This window comes from Cygnus atratus, chromosome 15, assembly GCF_013377495.2.
Source record: "Cygnus atratus isolate AKBS03 ecotype Queensland, Australia chromosome 15, CAtr_DNAZoo_HiC_assembly, whole genome shotgun sequence".
Lineage (NCBI taxonomy): Eukaryota > Metazoa > Chordata > Aves > Anseriformes > Anatidae > Cygnus > Cygnus atratus.
The window spans coordinates 17,744,234-17,768,580 of record NC_066376.1 but is presented as its reverse complement, the minus strand read 5'-3'; the positions used below and the strand labels follow the sequence as shown (position 1 = coordinate 17,768,580).

General features: G+C 39.7%; 1 protein-coding gene across 1 annotated transcript in view; it reads left to right on the top strand.

Moving 5' to 3' along the window:
• Window positions 1-4,622: 4,622 nt before the first annotated feature.
• The window catches only part of ZC3H7A (zinc finger CCCH-type containing 7A), a 28,666-nt gene continuing 8,941 nt past the window's right edge, over window positions 4,623-24,347 (top strand). The window contains exons 1-15 of the mRNA XM_035548747.2: window positions 4,623-4,703; window positions 10,351-10,454; window positions 11,567-11,606; window positions 12,463-12,660; window positions 13,185-13,343; window positions 14,505-14,585; window positions 14,692-14,733; window positions 15,554-15,587; window positions 16,101-16,381; window positions 18,162-18,369; window positions 19,369-19,433; window positions 20,124-20,316; window positions 22,088-22,249; window positions 23,307-23,503; window positions 23,735-23,832. Coding sequence (XP_035404640.1) covers window positions 10,387-10,454; window positions 11,567-11,606; window positions 12,463-12,660; window positions 13,185-13,343; window positions 14,505-14,585; window positions 14,692-14,733; window positions 15,554-15,587; window positions 16,101-16,381; window positions 18,162-18,369; window positions 19,369-19,433; window positions 20,124-20,316; window positions 22,088-22,249; window positions 23,307-23,503; window positions 23,735-23,832 — 1,826 coding nt within the window. The 5' untranslated portion in view covers window positions 4,623-4,703; window positions 10,351-10,386. The remainder of the gene's footprint in view (window positions 4,704-10,350; window positions 10,455-11,566; window positions 11,607-12,462; window positions 12,661-13,184; window positions 13,344-14,504; window positions 14,586-14,691; window positions 14,734-15,553; window positions 15,588-16,100; window positions 16,382-18,161; window positions 18,370-19,368; window positions 19,434-20,123; window positions 20,317-22,087; window positions 22,250-23,306; window positions 23,504-23,734; window positions 23,833-24,347) is intronic.

The window sequence follows — 24,347 nt, the reverse complement described above, 5'->3', positions numbered from 1 at the left end:
TGCTGGCTTAAACATTCTCAATGTTCTACCCAGCAAGGAATTTTAAATTAATTTAAAAAAATGCTAAGTTTTTTCCTAAGGAAATTAGAAATGTTCACAACTAACATCAGGCTCATATCACAAAAGTTACAGTTTAACTTGCCTTGTAACTGTTCTCCAAATACTCAGCTGCCCCTCCGCCACCCAGAGCTGCTCAGTGATAGCAGAAATCACTTCTCTGCTAGGGTATTACCAATTCCTTTACTTTTTGCATACAGTAAGTGATTATTCGTGGTTACATAGCGAGTCATAAGCACAACTTTGCAACATAGCATTTGTGTAGGAAGATCTTGTTATGCTGTTTAGTTCAAGTCTAAGAGTAACTGAATAAGGATATATAAATGTTTTAAGAAAGAATAAACAAGTTTAAAAAAAAAACACCAAAACCTTTTTATTTCTACAGAGATTAGTTAAGTACTGTCTAGTACAGAATATTCTGTTTTCATGTGACTTGCAAAAAAGAGTCCAGATGCAATTTAAGAAAAAAATTCATCTTATTTTCAGGGGTCAAGCCCATATTCTAACCAGTAACTGTGGGAAGTGACAGTATACAATATCTTCAGCATTTGTAAAGGAAAAGATCTTGCTGTGTCAGTAATGCAGTCAGTTAGGTTATTCAACAGCGTGGTATGCACATGACAGAACAGATAAAATGCCACAGAGTATGACTTGCATGCCATACTCAGTATTTTTCCATGGGGATATAAAGAATCCATTAATACCAACAAAAAAAAACACAAAACAAAACAGAATCAAAACCTAATATTTGCAATACCTTAGGTGGGGGTCCTCCTTCATATGCTGGCCAGCTACGAGAATGTGCACTAGGTCTTCCTATTTTGCTCAAAGCAATGTTCACTCATTTCTGTGTATCCTAAGGAAAACATCAAGATATGCAGAAATAGAACAGTCTGCTGGCACCCCAAAAAAAAAAAACAGGTATAAAAAAATACCAACTGCAAATTGACTTATGGGATGGATTACATTAACCTGATTATTTAAAATAAAGGACATTATTTTTAAGGTTTGTCTTCTCATAAAGATTTAATATGGCTTAACTGTTACAGTCTGAGTAATTCAGGCCAACACTTCTGAGCATGCTTTCATGGAAGGAATCCTGTATTTCATCCTGTTGTTTTATGTCGAGCTCTACCTTGGAGAATTCTTTATAGAATTTACGTATACATTTTTTTTTGGTGAATATTTCCTTTCATAGTTGCTAAAACATATATTTATGTCTGACCCAAACTGGCTGTTTGTACAGATGTTAAAAAAAATAAAAAGTTTTTTGAAATTTCCTGTTTTAATTATTTAGGAAGAGAAATTTCTTTTTCTTCCCAAAATACATGTGGAGATGGAATAGCCATATATTTGCAAACCACTGCTTATGGAAAGAGCACAATGTCACCATGCATATGTATGATGGAATTCTGGGTCTGGAAAAGAAAATCACGGCCTCTTTCAAAACAACGAAACCAAAACAGTTTAAGGGAATACATTTCCTGGAATTATCTCTACACATAAATAACTTATTTACATTAGAAATTTCTGTGAACTGAAATCCTAATGTCAGAAAGTGTTCAATGATAAGGACTTAAGATGCTGCAGAAAATGCAATGCACTGAAAAAACAAGTTACTTGTCTTCCAATCATCTGATGCTGCCATTCACAGCTATGTAACTCTCCCAATTAGTGAACACAAAGATGGGCTCCAGAGCAATTTACTTTTTAACATTTGAATTATAAAAATAAGACTGTTCTTCTTTTGTTTCCTCTCCTAAAATAATTTGTGGATTTCAAGGGAAGTCCCTTTGCCTGGTTTGTTTTATAAGCTTATTGGGGAAAAAAATACAAAAAAAATCTGACCATACTTCTGGAAGTCAGCTGCATAAATGACTTAATTTCTACTAAGTCCCAACTCTTTATTAGCTCAAAACATCACTTTACTTAAACCAGAAAGGGAACTACTCAATCATAGATGTTAGGTTATTACAACATTACAAGTTATAACTTAGATTAGTGACAAGGAACATATCTACTTGTATTAAAGTAGTGAAAAGGAGAGTATGTATGTTCTTCTGGTTTACTAAGTACTACTAAAAAATCTACAATTATACGTTTTTCAGGCTGTAGATTGGTTCTTGGTCAGTCTTATAAAAGCAACTAAAATAGGCACTTCTGAGTAACAATTCTACTACAGTGGTTAGGAACAATCAAAGAATACCAATTTTCTCCAGGGTGCAAAAAAGCTCTCTAACTTCCAGTTACATTGAGTTTTTCCTCTTTGTCAAATAATTAACCTAGATTGTTTGTTCAAAATCATCAGTACATACAGTGACAAAACATCTCTTCTAACAGGTTTTAAGATGACAAAAGATTAATTCTCCAAGACAGCAACTACAGGATTTTCTAGCTGACTTGAGTGATGTTCCAGCAAGGTACAAGGGTCTTTCCTTCTTGATACAGAAATGCAGTGTTTCCAAATTCCTGTTAAAGGGTATTTTAATCTCTCTCTCTCTCATGGAATAATTCTCTCATAAGCAACAATAATCAGGTTCCTTTTTCATCTCAGTATAACTACGTAAGCAGTTGAAATTGTCAAAAAAAAAAAATTAGTCTGGTAAGTTTATGTAGGCTTCCACAAAGAGTATTTTAAAGTGAAAGATAATCAGGTTATGTAACAGGAGTAATTATCACCTGTTAACTCGTGACAATAAGTCAGTTCAAGATGGTTGAAGTATAACTACTATTCTGTTCCTCTGAGTTACTATACCATAAAATCAATTTAAACAAATGAAAATAATTATGTTATCTACTTTCAGTTTATGTAAAAGCAAAATAAATTATTTCCTCAAAAACTTGGTTTTGGGTCAATGCCTTAACACATACTCCTGTTATTTTGCACACCCGGTACATAACACGAAACCACGACTCCAAAGCTCCCACTCTCCCAGAGTGCCACTGCTGTGCTGCTGGAGCTGCTTTATAGGGTACAATTTGTTTGTAATAAATAAATAAATAAATAAATAAATAATGCAGTTCGACAACATCATAATTCTAGCACAAAATCTGCTTTGCTTCCTAAGTGTTTGATACATAGGGTGCTCTTACAGTGTTTTCTGTACTTTAACGTCATCACACGCAATTTTCAGGCTCACTTCTGCAGTCCATCCTACACCTGAAACTCTCCCAAATTGGTCAGCCCATAGGTGGAATTCACAGCAAGGCATCTTTTAGTGGTGAGTGGTGTGTACAACATGATTTATGCAATACCCATACATTGAAAGGATTAACGACTAGGACCAATATTTTTAACGTGCTTCTCTCAGCTGAAAGATTTTACCTGAGCTTTGGTTTGTTGTTCTCGATGAGAACGATTGTATTGCTTGCTTTAAGCTGCTCAGTGTTCACACAGTTATAATGTGGAATCGGCTAAGCCTTCTTACCATCTTCATGGTCCAGCTCGTAGTTTGTGATCCATGGGTACAACAACTGTTGTCCTGGGCATGCTTTTTTCCCCCTCTCACCTTCCTTTAGCTTCTGCAGTGAGCAACAACCCGATTTTGCGTTCAGTTTTAGAGGGCTTTTAAATTTCATCTTATATACTTAAGTCTCTCATGGCTAACTGCTGCAATTAAATTCTCACGCTTAGTTTCAGGAATCGCAACCTTGCATCAGGTTAACCTTGAATCACAAGCTCACATCAGCCAGGTTATCCGGAGGCGATTCAACTACCGCGGCTTAGAAAGGCCTCAAAGCGACGCTCAGCAATTTACGCTCAGCCTCCCGGCAGTAATTAGAGCAGAGCTGATCAACGCTGCAGAGCCGAGGGCATCTGCCAGGGGCCTGACTGCACCTGAGGCACCACCGCCCCGTGCACTAGGGGAAGGCCCGGGACGTTTTGCTCTGCAGGGCTCTACCGCACGGATACCTGCCGGCACCGGGGCGCCCCGGCGAGGGGCCCCGCAGCCTCCCGGTACCGGGACACGCCCGCGGAGCCCCGGCCCCCCGTCAGGTCCCAAGGTGGAGGCGGTGAGCGTTCGCGAGGAACGACAACGCAACGGTTCGGTTCACTCGGATTTTATTATTCGGCAAAAAAAAGAAATAAAAATAAAGTTTCCACAAACATGGGCCGCTCCCTCAGGGCTCCCCCAGGGCTCCCTCAGGCGCCCCCGCCCCGAGCATGTGCAGCGGAAGCGTCCAGCGCCCCCCGGGCCGCAGCGGGGGGGTGACGTCACCGTCGGCCAGCACTCCCGCGAGGCGCCGCGGGCAGGCTGCTACGTCACGCTGTACGTCACGCTGCTTCCGGGAGAGCCGACCGAAGGCCTTAAGGCACCGCCCCCCCCCCCCCCCCCCCCCGGCAGGCCCTGGCGGCAGGGCGGCGGTGCGAGCTGCGCGCGGCGGAAAAAGAGGCGGGGCTTTCCAGAACCCAGCCAATCAGCGCCAAAGCCCCCCCACGCCGCCACCAATCAGGAGGGTGGGTTTCCCAAACAAGAGCGGCGAGCCAATGGGGGAGCGGGCGGTGCTGGGCGCTGCGGCCAATCGGCGGCCTCCGGGCGGCAGGGGGCGCACGCGCGGGCGGCGGGGCCGGGCCGGGCCGGGCCGGGGGAGGCGGAGCCACCGTTGTCGCCGCCGTGGGGGCCGCGGGCCGGGGGCAGCCGCAGGTAGGGGGGGGGGGGGGGCGGCACGGGCAGGGCCCCGCCGCGCGGCTCCTCGTCCGCGGGTAACAAAGGCGGCAGGAGGACGCTGGGCCCGGTGCGCCTGTGTGGGGAGCGGGGGGCGCTGGGCCCGCGGGGGTAGCGGGGCGCGGGCAGGCGGCGGGGGGCAGGGGCAGCCCCGCGGGGCTCGGCCGCTCGGTGGGGCTGGGCCCGGTGCCCGCGCGTCCCGGCCCGTGGAGGGGCTGCGGCTGCCCCGATCCCGGGCTGGGTCCGGTGCTCGGCGCGATTCGTGCGCGGAGCGTAACGCGCGGCCCCGGCCCGCTGTCCGGCCGCTGGGGGGGGGTGAGGCGGTGTTACGCGGCTCCTTTGTTCGCCCGCGGGGCTCCGGCGGCTCGGGAAGGCGCGGCGGGCGGGCGGTGCCGCGGGGGTAACGGGTGTGGGGCTGTAGGGAGGTACCCGCGGGAGTAACGTGGGGCGAGCCCGTGGGCAGCGCGCGGCGCGCACCGCTCCGTTCGCGGTACGGGGGCGGTGCCCTGGGGCTGGGGCTGCTCCTGCGGGAAGAAAGCAAGCCCGAGGCTGAGCCGCGTGTCGGGGGTGCCTCCAGCGGGGGAGCTGGCCGCGTGGCGCTGGTACCTGCGGAGCGGGAGCTCAGAAGTAACAAAAGCCGCCTGTTCTGCGCTGCTCCCCCTCCTGCCTCTGCCCGTTACCCTGAGCTGCCCGGGGCAGCGCCCGGCGGTGCGTGGCTGAGGTGCTGAGCTCTTCTGTGCCCGCGCTGCCCCAGGAAGATCCTTCCGAAAGCCCTTTGTGTCAAGCTCGCGGCTTCCCCTTCCTCATCGGGGTGCCAACCCGAGCGCCCTGAGCGCTTCAGGCTATCGGGAAGGGGCTGCGCTTTGTGGTGGTCTGCAGTGAGCCGGTTAAACAGCCGGGCGGCGGGATGGGCGACGGGGTGGCTTCGAGGAGCCTGCGTTGGGCCGGGTTCATCCCCCTGGGGCAGGGGTCCGATGTCCAGCCTGGCCCCTGCCGAGGTGGTTTTGCCTCTGTCTCGCTGGGAAGCAGGTAGGGTACGGTATGTGCCCCTGGCTGTGGAGTTGTGCATTTGCAGCTCTGTTTGGATCCCAACACCCAAACACGCTGCACTCGCTGCCCTGCTCGGAGGTGCCAGGGGTTGTGACAGAAACGGGCTTCAACTCCTCGTGGGAGGAAGGGATCTGTACCGGCTGCCTTTCAGTCAGTTACTCGCGCGCCCTGTTCTGCTTCAGTCTTCCCTGTCCCCTTTGCAGGATTCCCTTTACCCTTGGGCCCAGAATACAACTTTGTTCTTCAGGAGTACGGTTTTCCTATATGCGAACAGTGGTGAGCTGTTCACGTTTTAGTTTTACAACCAGACTTCTGGCTTGACAACTTCTGATTGCTGAATAAAGCTTTAACGTATGAAGGTGTAGATGATGGATTCGTTTTTGGCTGAGTTAATTTTTTGAGTCTGTTGCCTTTTTATAACTTCTCTCCTGCCTGTGACATATAAAGGGGGAGAAGGTGGATGCTATAATACAAAAGGGGGCCTCGGCTCAGTGTGATATTCATTAGACCTGCACCCTGTCAAGGTTTATAATTCAGTTGAACCGCTGAGTCCAGTACAGATAGATCAGCAGCAATCACGATGAAATTTTCAGTGTGCTTTGTACTGTGGAAACATCTAATTTAAGATTCTTGTAACCCAGTAATTGCATTAATAGCGAACTCAGTCATGCATGGCAAGAGGATATGCTTCCATTATCTTAAAAAACAGAACAAACAAAAAAACAAGAAAAAAACCCACATCTATTAAAAAAAACAACGCTCACATGCACACGTAGGAAGGAACTGTAACAATCATTTGGTCAGCTGAAGGCCACTGACACCCTGCGTAGTAGTTCTGGTCCCCAAATAATCTTGGGCATTAGGAACAGAGGGAATGCTCTGTTCCCTGTTCGCCTGTCAGTGAGTTGTCCGCACAGCTGGATGTGGTAGGAGGGAGGCTCGATCTTGCCCAGCTCGCTGCCCTTTGGAACCGAGCTCCCAACTGGGGGAACTCCCGGGCACGGCAGGCTGGCTGTCCATCCCCTGGGTTTGTCTCCAGTGTGATCATTCTGTTCTTCATAACGTCCGCTCATGGGCTTTGCTGCTTCTGTTCAATCTCTTGACATTCGGATCTTTGTAAAGCACTGTGCTGGACCTTAACTGGTGGTGATTATTGGACTTGAAATTTAGCAAAGGCTGGGCCCAGTGGTTAGGCACTGTGACCTTCCCTTTTGCAATGCCCAGCGCCTGCCTTCCTTCTGTAGGAACACTGAATTCTCTGCGTTCCGTATGAATTGATTAATTTGCTTTCAAAGATCAATTTTACTGTACAAGATGATCTAGCATTGATTGTATTCAAATCCTCAGTGCCTAAAGAATTAGCCCAGGCACATCCTATATGTTGAGAACGGCCTTTAAAACTTACCTGAATGCTGCGGAAGTGGCAAAGTTTAGAAAACAAGAAAATTGTCCTGCTGGAAGGAAAGCAAAGAACCAGTAAGAGGTGTGAGTGGCTTTGTACAAGAGAGACATGTTGGTTTTCCTGTCTGCCAGAGCTGGCACAAACGTGTTTTCCTCCATATCTCCTGTTTGTGTAACTGGGCTGGTGTCTGCCCGAAAAGGTGACATTGGCTGCCGGCACCGTATTTTCTGTCACTTTGCCTCTGTGCAATGCAATTGAAATGAAGCCTGCGATAAAGATGGAACAGTGACGATTGTTCTTGTTTGGGTTTAGGCAGGTTTTTTTTTTTTTTTTTTTTTTTGTTCTAGGTTTAGTAAATGGAGCTTGGGTTGGTCACTAGCAGCAGTTGTAGAAATATGACATTCAGTGCCACACTCGGTTCTGCCTATAATCTTAATTACTGGTACATTAGTGTTTTTTGTTTTTTTTTTTAACATCCCACGCTACTTCACTCCTGTAGCTTGCCTCTGTCAGTGACTTGTACACAGCGTAAAGCCACCGTATGGGCTGTGCTTTTCTAATAGTAGTTACAAGCAACAGGGCAGCATTTTAACTTTCAAAAATGTGTACATATGCATATCTATTTTAAATTCTGTCCCTTCAGATGAAGGAGAAGAGCTGTTACTAAACAGGTGATTTTTCTGTACTTTGAAAGTGGATGGATGATTGAAAGTCAAGGCACCATTATTTGCTTTGTGTATAACCGAGGTTGATGTGTTTCTGGCTGCACAAGAGGATCTAAGAATAACTCGGATGGGAGAGATGCTGTTGGAGGTGTTATGTAAGACAATTTTAAATCCGCTGCAAAATCAAATATTGGGATAAAGTGACTGCCCAAGTATACTACAGAAGGATAATTTTTACCTGAATGTCTTACGGATACAGATGAGTTAGGAGGAAAGAACAGAAAACTCCTTTGAATAATAAATTATGCTGCTTGCATATGTTCGTCACTTGCTGGCATTCTTTTATCTGTGATGCAAATTTGTAACAGTTCCATTAATTTTATTGTTACGGAGAAATTGGATCTGCATATCCTCCAGTATCAATATGTGAGTTATTCTTTAATATTTTTGCTAGAGGCGATAAATAAATGCAGTTGTTACTACGCTGGACCTTACCACTTTGCAAGTTGGTGGAGTGTTGAGGTTGCTTAGAATTAGTAGAGCAAAGCTGATCTTATGCTTGCCCGGATCTTAATATACACTTGTGTTGACAAAGTAACACAACCTTACTAACAACCTTATCAGTTGTTAATTCAGGGAGAAAAAATGCTTTATTTAGTTTCCTTATTTTTGTGGATAAGTATATGCTGATACTGCTGCTTGTTCGGTTAGCGCGAGGGCGTCTGAGTCTTGTTAGCCTTGTTTGAATTCTCAGTGCTAAACCTTGAGTGAGTAAATAAAGTATTCAAATGGCCAATAAATTTCCTTTTGGCATTTATATTTAGATTTCTTAATAGATATGCTATTGTTAGCCAGTAAAACATTTCTCTCATAATAAACATCCTTTGTATATATGCCAGAAGCAGTATGTATTAATAACCTGCTGAAGAAAAAAGGATGCATAAAATAACGTGAAAAACAGTTACAAAAAGCGTTGATGGTTATTTCCTCTCTTGGGAGTAGATTACTGAGTGTCATTTATATATCAAAACAAGCAATATCTGAACAATTCATGTCCGTGAACTGTTGTAGCTGCTAGTGATCTGCAGAGACTGACTTTTTATTTATGAATTTTAGCTTGCTGGTGGTAGAGGTCGCAGTGGGAAGCTGGGTGAAATGGGGCCCTTGGAGTGCTTCCGTTAATTTGCTCAGTGACCTTACGAAAATCCCTCTTTTTTTTTTTTTTTTTTTTTGATGGTGGTTTTAGGTATGTGTTGTCATAGGACAGACTCTTGAGAGCTCTCATGTTTGTTTAAAATCCTTGAGAAACGTTAGTAAATGTTATTATTCCAGATCAGTCAGGCAAAGTAAGGTGTCTTACCGGCAGTTTGCTGGTCTCAGTTGGGAATTGGTTGAGTTAGCTGGGGGGTGTTTTGCTTTTTATTTTACTTTGTTTTCATTCTTTCATCATGGATGTGAATTGGTAACCCAACATGTGAAATGGTAACCCAATGCAAAATACAGTTTTTTGGTGGTTTTAGCTTAGTTTCAAGACTAACAGAAGCGTACTGCATGTAGCTTGGTATTTATAGTTTGGTATTTTTTACTATAAATTCCTACACTACACGTTTTTGTTAAGCAAATTAGCTTTTTTTTCAAGCTAAAAAGTTTTTTTTCAGAATTCTAGGATTTTCAGAATAAAACCTGCTCCTGATGATCTTTTTGTTTAAAATAAGTAAATTGTATTTTTACATTGCAATTAGGCACAACCGTATGCAACCATGAAACCGTACTCCAAGTAGCCTTATCTTGAGGTTATACCAACCATTTTAGCCTGTTTAACTTGAATAGTTGTAAATGCATTGAATGAAAGACATGGGAAAAAAAATCAGTGACTCAGACTAATTGACTGGGATTGAAATGTGAAGTTGACAATGTGGAATTGACCCAGTTTGGCTTTTGAGATGAAGCCGGAGCTCTGTGCTGCCGGTGCGGGTTTCAGCAGACCGGCAGTTGTCGGCCGCTGGCGCCCGCTTGTGTTATTTCTGAGTACGCATTGGTGCTTGGCTGGCGATGAGAGACTCTGGGATTAGACATGATAGTAGTTTCCTGACCAGCTTGGGTTTTATTAATAAATATACCGGGCTCTTGAGTTTCTTTCTACTTCAACAAATAAAAGAAGTGTAAAGCTATTAAGGGGCACAAGGTGGAAACATTCCCCATCAGCTCGGTTCAGCAGCAGTGCACGAGAGCTGTGCATGCGGTTTGGTTTGGTTTCACTAGCATGGCTGTGTCATCTTGAGTAAATAAGCAGAAAAGCAGTGCTAAATAGAAATTGGAGAGGGGTTTTCAGGAGAAGCGGGTGCTGGCAGAGAGCGTGTTGCGTTTGGGGCTCTGCATACTTGCTGTTTTCTGCAGGCGCAGTGCTGCCGGTGCGCGACCGACTTGCTGTTTCTGTGAGATTGGGTCCTTGGGTCCCACATGCCAACTGCTGCGTGCTAACAGCCGTTTCTCTTCTTTCCTTTTTGAGGAGTTGCATATCCAAAAAGTGGATGTTCAGGATAACATGTCCAATGTGTCGGAAGAGAGAAGCACTAGACAACAGGACATTAAGAAAGGACTTCAGTTTATAGAGTATGGCTCTGTGTTTTTATTCTTATACATCCTTATGCTTATACACTCTTACGTACAAGATGGATGGGGAAGTCCTTTTAAACAGTACCAGAGGAGGAAGATAGAGAACCCGCATTTTTCCTCAGAATATTTGCTAGCGTCGACATGGAAATGGAGAGCAGACTTAAAGAGCAGACAGCACCCCACTTTGTTCCTAAGCAGAGCAGACTGGAGGTGGGAGGGTGTTCCCTTTCAGCCTTTGAGGAAAAATCAGCACTGACATTTTTCGTGGGTGGATGAAATCCACCTTACCTGTATGGACGTTTGCACCTAAGACTAGGTTGCTACTGAGAGGGCTGGGTTTGCTCACTGCTGCCTCAATGTTTCTGCTCTCCGGCGGTAAAGTTTAACTTAATGAAAAAGCTTTGCAGTAGTTAATTTTCACTTGGGTCAGTGCCAAGTTCTCCTCTAGCAGATCCTGACTAGCTTGAACTGACTGTGAAATTTCACATTAGTTCACTGCTCATATAAGACATGGGACAAAAAAAAAAACAGAAAACTGCACTTAAAAAAGTATTTAGAAATTGGTTCCCAGATAACCTGTATGGGAAGGGACAGCATTGCTGTTTTTCCTTCCCAAAAGGTTGTAAGTAAATACCCGTTTGGTGCTGGAGAAAATCTCTGTTGTGTGTCATGCAAAAGAACTTCTAAAATTCCTTAAGTGTTATTGGTATGACTTAATTAAAACTGATGTGTTCTTTTAACAGATAATTTGTAATTTTATAATGCTTACAGAAAGATTTGCAGTTTTCATATATGAACTGTTTTTGCACATTGGAAAAGAGGAAGGGAATTGTTTTTAAACAAAGGACACTGAGACTTTAAATCCAGTGTTCAAAATCTTGATACATTTTGAATAGCAGAGTTAGGGCTGGCTATGTAACTTTAAATTAAAATGACTCAGTAATTCTAAAACAGCCATTTAATCAAATCTACTCTGCAGCTCTCCTGCCTTGTTCAGTGCAGGCAGTAGAAAACATTTGGAGTTTTAGCCTGTTGCAGCAAGTGAGACTGCTTTTCGTAATCTTTTCAGCAATGTGTACCATAAGTAAATTTTGTAATTTTTTTTCTAGATCTACTTTGCCCTATCCAGGGACACAAGAACAATATGAGGTAATGAAATTACTTTTGCATTTCCAGAAGTGTTTTTTGACATGGGGTTATCTTATTATACTTATTGTTGTTTTCAATCATCATTTAAGTAATAGAGTATGAATGTTAATTTACAGTGTCTGAATATGGGAGCCGGAGGACTACTTATATATAGGACTACCTGTGATACAAGTATTCAGATATTTGGATATCTGGAAGTTGCTCACAGAGCAGCTCAGTTTAACTCTTTCCCTACTAGCCATGCTAGCGTTAGGTATGAACTTGGGGCATTCATTGGATAAAATAATGTGCCCTTCTGGGTAAACCTTAGGGTAGCACAGTAAAAGTGAGATAAAAGGACTTCAGTTATATGTCTTCATGACATTTTGTTATTATATGTGTTACTATTTTGCATAATTTTTGGACTTACATTTTCACATTCATCTTTCTAGCATTTTTATCAAACAAAAGATTGTTCCACTGGCTTTGAGAATACATTGCTTAAGAAAGTAATTGTTCACATTTTAGACTGAAAAAATCTTTTGTTTTGCAAAAGCAGCCTTTGTGTACTACTGGTTTGCCAGTTGCTGGGGCTGCTGTTTGCTAAAAGAATGTAAGGGAACACAGATTTGTCTTAGAAGTTACATGTACAAAATAATTCGTTTGTAAGTAGCTCGGCCTCTTTTATTTCTTTGTATTGTTGTGTTGAGTATTAGAGATTGTCTTGGAAAAATTGCAAAGAAAAATAGACAAAAAGTTTTAATTTGATTTTGGTTCTGTGAATTTACAATTATAAATTTTCTATTTAAATATGTATTTGGAAATATGAAAGATTCACAAACAGCAGTATTGTGTGTGTTTGTCTTCTTTGTTACAGTTATTTATACGAGAACTTGTTAGAAATCTTTTTAATGAAGGGAATGATGTGTATCGAGAAGGCGATTGGAGAGGATCACTGAGTCACTATACAGAAGCTATAAACATAGCAGATTATGCGAATTCTGAAGAAATCCATGTTTCTGATGATATTTTAGAGAAGTTGCATGTAAACAGGATAGCATGTTTTTCAAATATGGTAAGCTTCTACTTAAACTGTGTGATTTCTTGAGAACAGAGATGAAGGTATGGAAAGCTTAACAGTGAAAAGCTCTTGGTATTGGTTTGAGAATTGGAGTGTTTCAAATAATCATTTTGGCATACTCTTTAATCTCATCTTTTTACAAGTATAATAACCTAGATATTTTAGTTACTAATATTATAATGTTAACCAAAAAGAGTCATACTGGACTTGAAAGTTGGTGGAAGAGAGTCCATTTATACTGCAGATTGCATTTGAGTCTGCCACTTCCTCTGTGGAGTAAGATGTGAAAGAGCTAAATTGTCTTCATAACTCTTAATGGATTTTATGTGAAAGATAGCTAAAAAGAAGCAGGGTTATGTTGGTTGGTGGCTTAAGAAAATTCACCAAACATTCACCCACTGCAGCATATATGAATGTTTTACAGTGTTTCAATACCTTAATTTAATACAGTTTATATTCTATATTCTGACAATAAAAACTGATCTGATTAGTTCCTTTTTTCCTTTTTCCCCTCATAGGGACTTCATGAAAAGGTTCTAGAAGACTGTGAGATAGCATTAAGGTTGAATGAAAACAATTTCAGAGCTCTCTATCGGAAAGCAAAAGCTTTGAACGAGCTGGGAAGGTATAAGAAGGCTTATGATGCTGTAGCAAAATGTTCTCTTGCTGTGCCGCAGGTAGGCAAATTATACTTTTATGATATTTTAAAGAAATTAGCACAGAAAACCTGTACTTACATCAAGACCAGTACAGTTTTGTTTTGTTTTAAATGCAATAATATATATTTATTCCTCTCTTCTTTTTTTTAATTGTGGATGTTAAGGCTGACAGCAGATACTACAAGCCTCAAATTCAGTTTGTTACATTAGCTTTCAGCAAAAGAAATACTAACTTCTCGATATGTATGAAGTGCTATAAGCTTTTGCAGTAAACACTAGAACCATTGAACTGTTGCTTAAAATTCTCTGGTTAGTTATACTCTAAACATTAAAAAGAACCCATAAGGTGTAACATTTATTCCTGTGATAGTTGCTTTTTAGCTTTTCATGAATATAGTAATGTAGTTCTTACCTGTGCATTGTCCTCCATCTAAATCCCTTAATATGCACGTCTAAGTTTAGGCTATGTCTGTATTAGCAAGCAGTGTGTGGCATAATAGGAGAGGATCTATAGACTGGAATGGTGATACTGAGGATCTGATTTCCATGCTTTTTGTATGTTTGTTTTTTCTTTTTTTTAAAAGTTGGAGTGCATCAAGTATGCTCGTGCAGCACTTCTTTCCATTTAGTTTCATCCTAAATGAATCTAATTTGGCTCTCTAATACCATTTATAATGCAAGCTAAAATGCAGTGAGTGAGGATGATTAAGAGATTCACTTCAGAACTGCATTCCTGATTTGATCTAAAATGCTGATCAAAACTTACATGCTGTGCTCAAAATAGACTTAGGACAGATTATTGAGTTATTTTTTTTCTTCTCTGTACATCAAAAATAGTTAGAGAAAACATATGTACTTCTCACCTTCTCTGGTTTTGGAAAATCTTTGTTATTTTTGATTCAGATAGACAGGCACCTTCTCTTCTGTCTATTTTCTGTATTTTTTTTTTTTTTTTTTTTTTTTTTTACTTCCGGACATTAGAATCATTTTGCTCAAGGATAGCTTCTGTATTTTTGAGTGCAGCTTGCAGTCCTATGTGCTTGTGAAAGAATAAGTATGCATTAAGAGACATCCTGCATATAGAGATCTTGCAGAATATAGATTATTTGAGATGTAAACAGATGTCTTTGACCAGTTGTTAATAGATGTACATTATGAATTTTTATTTATTTCCTTTAGGATGAAAGTGTGATTAAACTGACTCAAGAGCTAGCTCAAAAATTAGGGTTAAAAATAAGGAAAGCATATGTAAGAGCAAAGGTAAGACTTCATTGTAATTTATAAATTTGTACTGTTTTAACAAGTACGTTGCTTTCTCTCTCTTGATCTCAGTTTTGTACCTAATGAAGGTATCTTTCCATTGCAGCCTCCCTCTTCAAATTCAGGTTCTAGTGATATATCAAATCAGGTAAGTTTTCACGTGTTTCAAGTGAAAGCTGACTTTAAACTGTGGGGAGTGACTTTAATAATTTCACAGTGATTAAGTAAAAATTGGGCAATTAACATTTTATTTAAGGTGCTGTTATTTTGGACTTCAGGGTTCCATCAGTCTTTGTGTTTGATTTTGCTATATGCTTATTGCAAACTAGGGCATGAGATTATCGTTCAAGTTATCTCTGTAGAATAAATGTTAGCTAGAGCATTAGATCCAATGCAGTGAATATATTTAATGCCTTGAGACATGGGCATAGTTAATGTGGTTTGTTTATTTATTTTATATTATTGAGAGCAATTTAAGTGAAGGGTGCTAGACTGAAGAACCTTTAAATTAACTTGCCAAAACTTGACCTTGCATTTGAACTTGCATTTATCTTCATATTTCTAATGTATCTGAGTAGCACTAATGAAGAAGAGTTCTTCTTTCTTACAGACTTCTTTTCAGGTGAATATAGACAACTTAGCTGTAAACAGGGGATTTTGAGTAGAATGAGGAAATACAGGAACAGCTCATTTAAGATGCGATTTGGACTCTTTTATTCTACCAAGTATCAGTTTCACTGTTGTTGGTTGCTTACAGATTTTTAGTGCTACAGTGGTTGTATTTCAGTCTGCAAATGGATACATTATCTGGAAAAATGTTTGGTCTTTAAATTCCAATCAACTTCATAATTTTCAAGTTTAACTAAGGCTAAATGTGAGGGCGTACCTTCTTAGTCTGTAAAACACGTTTGAACAGTTTTAAAGGCTCTTGTGCAAAGTGCTGAGAGGTATTTTTTTCTCACTTGCAGAATTCTTCTTCTTCTGTAGAAGATATTGAGTTAGGTGAGTCTTGTGTTCAAGTATTAATGCTAGGAAACTAGATTTATCATGTGTACCTAGTTGTATTTGTTAAGAAACTTCTTCATAAGAAAATTTAACTTATCATTTGAAAGATCTGTGACAAAAAGTCTGATCTGTTTCTCTATAAAACTACATACTGGAGTGGCTGAGCCGATCTCCAGTGGTGTTCCTCATCTTGATATGACTAATTGCCATTAATGCAATTGTCTTGCAGATCTCTCTAACTTGGAAAAATAGGTAGGGGAGAATATGCCAAAGATTTAGTAAAGTATCAAGTCTGTAACTTTTACTGTCTTTTAGTTTGAGCAGGATATAAACACTGAGATAGAGGTACATGTCAAGTGGAAGTTAGAGGAAACTGAAGACATTTATTTGCTTAAATATTCTTCATGTTTCTCCACCCCCTCCGCCCCACATCAGCATGCTAAAAGTTACGGGAGATATTTTTACATTTCTGACTAAAAGTTCCACTCATTGCTGTGTTATCTGTTTCAGATTTATCTGACCAGAAGCAAGAAATGGTTTCTGCTGCTTCTTCATCAGTCTTCGTTTCTGAATTGTCTAAAATGGCATCAGTACCCCTGTCATCCTTATCTTCTGTTATGTCTCTTCAAGTGGAAAAGGTTTCTTTGCCTTCTGCAGTGTTGGCAAATGGAGGAAATGTTTCTTTCTCTATGCCAGAAGCATGTTTAGATTGTGGAGATGGAGATATAATTATTGGGGAAGAACTTGACGAATTACTTGATTCTGTGCCTGATCCAGATGAAAGTGTAATGGTAAGACTTTTTGTTGCTTTCTTTTCAAAAGACTCTTCTTTTGAGTGACATCTTGTGTTTTTTTTTTCTTCTTAGTGTTTGTTTTGTTTTTCAAAGTGGGCAGGTAATGAAATGTGAATTAACTTTCCTGGTTACACCAAGCTGTATTTGTGTACAGTCAACTTGAGTCTCTCAGATGTGCATGCTTGCAGATGTGTCTGTAAAGATACCAGGACCCTGCAGGGCTCCAAGGACAATCACATTGGTTTTATGTGTTGGAAAACTTAAGTGAGGTTGCAGGTGGAGGGTTGCTACTTTGAGAAATATTTCTACCAGTACTGCCTCTGTGGGAGGGATACTACTTCTGGTACTATGGAAAGTGAGGTGGGCATTTGAAGTCTGGCTGATGTGTAGTTGTTGCAAATGAGTCTTCAGTGAACTGGAGATTGTTGGAGTGCCCACCCTGCGCCTGTAGAAAGTCAAATTAAGCACATGCTGATAGCTTTGCAGGACAGTAGTGCTTACACTGTGGTCTGCTAGTACATCCACTACAATCTGTGCAGTCGGAGCTTTGCCCAGTCTTGTGTCCTGCATGACCAGAAATAGCTAGGTCGTCATGAGGCTGACTTTTTATATTTCTTAGAGGTATTAGAGAAATCTAGGCATTTGAAGAGTTGTTTTTCATTACACTGTCATTCTAGAGTTAGAACAAAATAAGAAGCATACAGAGTTCCTCAGCTGTCAGTCAGAATGAAAGCTCTGACTGATGAGCAGAGATGGCTAAACTTATTAGCAAGGTTACTGTCTCTGGGTTCTGGCTCTGACAATCATTTGGAGCCCTTAGGATCACAGTATTAAATAAGGCTCTGGCATGTTTAATTCTTTAATTAGTTGTGATTTAAATTTCTCATTCAGCTATGGATGCAGCTGTAAATAAGGTTGATTACAGAAGTGGACTTGTCTTGTGTGATCTCTTTAAATAAAAAATGCTTGGACTTATTTTAAGTTTTATGCGGTTTGTTTTGTGTGTTACGGTAATATAGATCATGATTGTTAAGAAAAAATAAGAAGTTTGCCATAGTGAAAGCCAAGAGGAAATACAATCCTTCAAGACAGATTGCAGTCTCATGTAGTGTAGAGCCTGAGTGGCATGTAGGCTAACAACTTGGGGACCAGACATTGCCCAAACTGTGCAGACCAGCTTGGTCAACCTGAAAAAGGAGGGGGCTTCCTGGGGAGGCAGGGAAAGAAACTCCCAAACTTGGTCGTGTGTTTAATAATGTTGCTTGGTTTTCCTTGGGCGAAGAAGGTGAATTGGCTTATACAAAGCACAATATCATTTGATTCAACTTGAGGATTTGTTTCAAAGCTAACTCTTAACTCCTTACCGTACTGAAATTTGAATTATGTTCTCTTTTTATTTAGAAGAAATCATGTAGGTTGGACTCTTCCTCCTTTTCACTATTGTTTTATGCTTCTAACATAATTTGGTAATTCAATTCTGATTTAGTTCACAAAAAATTCAAATCTATTATTAAATTCAGCTAAATGAACCATTAAAGTGCTTGGTTCATAGAGAATTCCTTGCATTAGGGCACTGAGATGTAATTTCTGCACTTCTGTAAGTGTCCTGTAGTTCTGCACAGTACTGAAGGGTACCTCTTGTTGTTGTTTTGCTGTAGGTTTACCAAAACTTAGTAGAAACTTCACTAAAAGAAAAACTGTTACAGATTGTGTTCTTGAGAGTTTTGTTTTTTTTCCTCCTGTGTGTGAACGCTTCTTAAAATTTCTTTTTATCCAGCAAACTACAGGTGCCAGGGGACCTATTCCTGCAGGAGGTGTAGCTCCCAGTGTTCCTTTCTCTGCCTCACTGCTGGGGACATTGCCAGTTAGCGCAGGATTTGTTCCTTCGCCTTCTCTTTCAGAAATCTTTTCACAGCCTTTGGCTTCTTCACTGGAAAATTTTTGTTCACCATTAAGCACCTTTTCAATCAGTGACCCAAAAAGAGGTAAGAAACGAGTCTTAATATTTAACCTTATGATGAGTTAGAGTTGTGAATGAGCGAACTGGCTTCCCTTTTTAACAAAGAAATTTTCACCACTATTCAGTAATATTTAGTACTTCCATAAAATTTGATCTGTGCTCATATTTAAGAGTACTGATAATCAGTATTGGTCATACACAAGATTTTATAAATAAAGCTGCTGTTTACTTGGGGTCTGCGTAAGTATGCTCTAAGCTCCCTCTGTACTTTTTTTTTTTTTTTAATTTCTTGTGGAAGTTAGTGGTTTCAGCTGAAAAAATATAAAGAAGGAACCATGCTAACTTCAGGCTTTATTTACTTAGGTATTTATTTTAACAAAGATGTTCTCACAGCTTAAACCATTTCTGGTGATTTGACGATAAACAGGAATCCTAGAAGTCTAGTATAATTGTGTTCTCTGAAAATGTAGCAATATTTCATATTTGGATTCAAACTCCAAGTACTGTAATCATATGGTAAAATCATATGAAATAGCAAGAAATAATCAGTGAACTGGAATAGAAAAGAAATAAGTTTCGTCTCTAATCACCAGTGTTATAGAGCATGCTCTCTTTAGAACGAGGCCAAATTTACAAAGCAAAATTTAAAATTCTCTAAACCCTCTTTCATCTCATTTTTGCTAATCTGGTATTGCTTATTTATCTACTGTTTTTGTACTGCACAGGTGTCTTTATATTTCTTCATCATGTCTGCAAAACTCTACTGCTAATGTTAATCAGATGGTTATATTGAACATGATTGCCCAGTAATTTGTCAGCAGAGTTGCTTACAATGGGGCTTTTGCATAACTGGAAAAAAATACCAAATCCAACCAACAAACTAAACAAAACCCCATAGAAAACAACAAACCTATCTGTTTGTCAAACAAAAAAAAAAAACACCTTTGCTTATACTTCGCAGGAATAATACATAATTTTTGGGATAGGATGCTTGAGGAACTGAAACTTCCTTTTATTCCTTTAGATCTCTCAAGTTCAGCTTCTAGAGATGGAACACCAACTCTTAACAGCAATAATTCCCCATTGTTTGTAAGTATTTTTCATGTTTTCTTTTACATCAATTTAAATGTTAACGCCTCACAGGCTTAACATAGACCTTAATTTTCACAGTAGAATTTTCTTTTAAGAAAAAAATGGCACTTTTTTCCATACCAGAACTGTATGTTCACAGTTTTACAATAGCTCAAAGCAGCAATAATTGAACACAGGAAAAAAAACAATTTTAAAATACAGTTGAAGTGTAAAATAACCAACCAAAGAGAGAGAAAATCTCTGTATGGCGTGGGTGCCAAATGTTAGGAGTCCTGGAGAACTGTCCTAGTACAGGAACAGAGCAGAGGCTGCCTTGTGTCTAAGAATCCATCTGGTCTCTGTATCGTAGTCATGCCGTGTATTTCCTGCAGATACTGGCCCTGCTGGCCACTGACTGTGTGTGGAAGGGTGGCATGAAGGATTGCATCCTCATGGGCCAAGATGGAGCAACAGCCTGGCGACTGCTGCTGTTCACCCTGTACTTGCTTAGGTCTTGTTATAGGCTTGGTTTGCTGGGTATATGGCTTTTGTGAAGTCCGTCCCCTTTCCAAGACATGTAGTTAAGTTTGTACTTGGTTTCTTTTTTGTGCAATCTTTATGCTTTGAATAATAATTTAAATAAGCTAAATTTTAAATGTAGAGAAATGAAATGAGATGGATCAAGTAAAATACACTTTCTTCCAACAGATAAATGGCCCTAGTAGTTTGTTTGGGTCCGAAAATTACATGGGAATTGCAGGTCAAACTAGAAATGAGTTTTCAAATGTTTTTAGCAGTGCAACTGCTAATATACCTGTATCTTCAGCACTTGCGGGAAGAAATCCATTAGAAGGCACACATGAGCTAAGACAGGCCTGCCAGTTATGTTTTGTCAAAAAAGGTAAGGGGCCTTGGGACTCAATTGGGTTGATTTTAAAAAATTCTAAAGCATACATTTAAAATATTAGTGTACATAAAATACCCTTGGCTTCTCAATACTGTTCAATTCCAACTTGTTTTTGCGGATGTTGTATGATCTTATTATCAAGGATTTGGTAGAATGTTTCAAGAACTCGATTATCTTCTTTCTTCTTGTCTTTATTTCTTGTCCTAATAGGTTCTTGATTCCTAAAACCACCACAAATCATCACATGCCTTCCCCAACCTGTAGGTTTACTGTGTAAGGTCATTCACATTCTGTATTCACTTTCCTCCCAATGCCCAGGGTACTGTGAAGAATGACACCTTTGCTCAAGACTAAAAAAAAAAAACTTGCAATACCCTCTCTGATTGGCCATGGGGAATTGAACTGCAGTTCAAAGTACCTGGTAACCTTCACATCCCATCTGTTTTATTGTTTGTTTTTTTTTCCAAACTAATTCTAAATCATAATCATGAGGCTTCCAAACCTTAGTAATAATTAACTCTACTGTATTGACTCAAAGGATCTTAACCTGTACTGGGCTTTAATATAACTAATCTAGGCCTGAGCTGTTGCTGTTAAACGGAGCTGTATTCTAGAAGCAATAGCTTTTATTAAGACTAATCTTAAAAAAAACCCACAAAAACCCACACATTTTGTTTCAAGTTACAGGTGTCAATAATAAAGTACAGCATAGTAATCGATCTTATAAAGAATTGTATTGAGACATTTGGGGAATGAATATTGCAGTTTTAGGAACTTCTTTTTTAGGTTAAAATACTTTTTAATAGAAAAATCCATGTCAAATCCAAGTCATATTTGAAAAGCCACAGAACACGCTCTGCTAAAAGACAGAGCTATAAAATATTGGTGGAAATACTTGTTTATATCTTGACTTTTTATATAAAAACATATATTTCTTCTGTTCTTTGCATCTCTATCAAAGCCTTTAAGTATTGCGTCCTTATACTACCTGCTAGTGAAGTTGTGCTGTGCCATCAGCTTCCCAAGGGAAAATGGGTCACTCTCTTGTTTTTTGTAGTCTCTTAAATAGCAGAGTTCAGTGAGCATTGCTAGTCTTCAGACTTACTCCCTGATTTCTTTCTTTCAGAAGTAATATAATCTTCACCTGGGTATCATCCTAAAAACACAGTTTAAACATAGGCACATTTTTGCTTCCAAAATCACAAGGCTCTGGGAGTGACATTTTTATTTTTGGCATGTATACTCCTTATCTAGTGTTTTGTGTCTGAACATAGTAGCTGTTCTAATATAAATAAACAAATAAATAAAGGTTAAATTGGGTCATTTGCTCATTCTTGGAGTTCATCTGCATTGACTTCTTGTAAATAAGCAACTTTTTGTTGTTTTAAACAAAAAGTTTAAAACAAACTTTAAAGTTTTAAAATAGTGTTTTGGGAACATATGCTAAGGAATTTGAAAAAATGTAGCAATTTGTACATAGTACAAATCTTCCCATAGTACTTCTAAGGTTGTAACACAGCACCCCCTCCCCAAATAACTTGTGCTTTTTATTGCCAGGACTGGTCGTTTTGTAAGTATTTATCTTTTTCATTCTGCTCGATGTGGTTGTTAATGAGTTTTTGTTCTTCAGACTTGCTGGTGCAAGAATTCAATATAGTGTGTTTGTGTACTTTGCTTTTGGTTGTATGTGCCGGTCTGTGTGTGGAAATGATACAAGTGTGCTGCAATTTATGTGAATATAAGCAATTCTCTGTGATCATTTCAGGTCCTAAATTATTGGATTATGCTTACCATCCCAATTTAGAACATAAATGTAAGAAGGATATTCTAATTGGCAGAATAAAAAACTCTGAAGATAAATCATGGAAGAAAATACGTCCAAGACCAACAAAGACACAATATGTAGGACCATATTATATATGTAAAGGTATGTGTTGTTATAGACAGTAAAATGTTAATGCCTACACTCAACGTAATGCCTTTTAGCTTTTTCACAGTGAAGTACAGAATGAGTTTTTGTTCTTGTTCATGGGAGGTGGGGAAGAAAGTTCACTGGGCTATTTATATTTTCAAAGGCCATGAGGGGAGCCATATTTTGATGATTAACAAGATTGTTTAGAAAACATGAAATGTACTTCTGTCCTTAATTATGAATAACTTCTCTTCTGAGTGTGAAGTATGAAGTGATATTCTTACTTTTGCTTCATTTTACTGGATCACTTTGGGCCTTTTTCATGTGAATTATGCATACAGTGATTACTAAGAAAAGGCACAGGAGGAGTTCCCCTCTGATCTCTAATATTTCCCCAAAGCTTTGGTGTATGTATGTGTTACTGTTTGGCCAGCCAGCATGAGAGAGGAGTAGAGTCCAGAAAAGTGGATCCCGCTGTCTTGACTGCAGCAGGTCTTCCAGGGTGCACCCACCTTCTCATCAGGAGTTGTTGTATTCTCACAGAGATGTGCTCTGGACAGGGAGGGACATGCAGGACAGCTTTTTCAGCTTCTTGTAGGTTAGCAAAGAAACTGCTCTGGCTGTTAGGCAGGCTTGGTACACCACCCAGCCACCTGCAGCCCTGTACAGTGTATTTTGAGCACTTACTATTAAAAACAACAACAGCGGAGCATTCTTGTTAAGACTTCTGCATTATGAACTTCTGCTTATGGTGTAAGCAAGTTGACTAGTGTATTAATTAACAAGTATCTGTTTGTATTTGAGCAGAGGTATTCTGGGCTCTCAGCATTGTTGCCTTAGAGTAGAGGAGGACAGGTGATGGAGGTGTGCATCAGCCTTTTTGAGGAGCTCTAAATTTTCATCGAGTCATTCTGCATGAGGTTCTGCTACTGTCTGTTAGAGTTTAGTGACCTGTTTGCAACAGGTATAACTTCTTTATTTAATGCTTTCAATGGAGATAGTAAAGATTTTCAGATGAACTTATAATAGGAGTTATGTGAGAGCAGTGTCAAATTCAGTGGTGTTATTCTAGATGTTGCTGCTGAAGAGGAATGCCGATATCCAGGTCACTGCACGTTTGCGTATTGCCAAGAGGAGATAGATGTATGGACACTGGAGCGCAAAGGGGCCTTTAGTCGAGAAGCTCTTTTTGGAGGAAATGGAAAGATCAACTTCACCGTGTCCCGACTTCTTCAAGAACATCATGGATTATTTATGTTTCTTTGTGAGGTGCTGCTTTATTTCTAATAATACAATAAAAATTATAATAGATCATATAATTATCTGTTAAGAAGTGCTTTTGTTTGTGACTAAGTTGTATATTTTGAAATGCATATTCAGTAATAATCCGAATAGCACTAAAGTAGAGACTAGTTGAAGTCTATGATAAAATATTTAAGGTGAGCTATATTTTTAATATATAAAATATATACTCTGTAATTACTTGTTTTTGTATTCCAGAAATGTTTTGATCACAAACCCAGAATAATAAGCAAAAGGAACAAAGATAATTCATCTTCTTGCTCTCACCCTGCTATGCATGACTTTGAAGATAACAAGTATGTCTGAAATACCATCTCTTTAAGTTTCAAATTAAAAGCAGAGATTTCAGGGCATTTTTGAATATTGATTTTCATTTTTTACCTGTTTACTAATTTCTCTTCCTTGCTGATTAACTGTGGTGCTTTGACGGTATTGATAAGACAAACTTACTGAACAAGGATTGTTTCACATAACTAAATTGGAAGTGAGCTATATCTTTATCAATGCATTCAAAATTAGCGGTATGCACCCTCATATTTGAATCCAACTGCTTTGTCAGTTTGTTAGTAGCTCGTCTACCCGGTGAACTGCATTGCTATAATTATGTGTGTGATGTTAAATTCATATAGGATTTCATAAGTCTGCTCTTTCTTCGTTCTTATTCAATTTTGCTTATTTTACTTTAGTTTTAACCCAATCAGTTATTAACCCAATCAGTTAAGAACAGGTTTACTTTAATTACCTGAAATTAATTACCTGAAATAGAGTTTTAGGGCTTACTATTTCAGTTGATGAAAAGTAGTGTGACAAG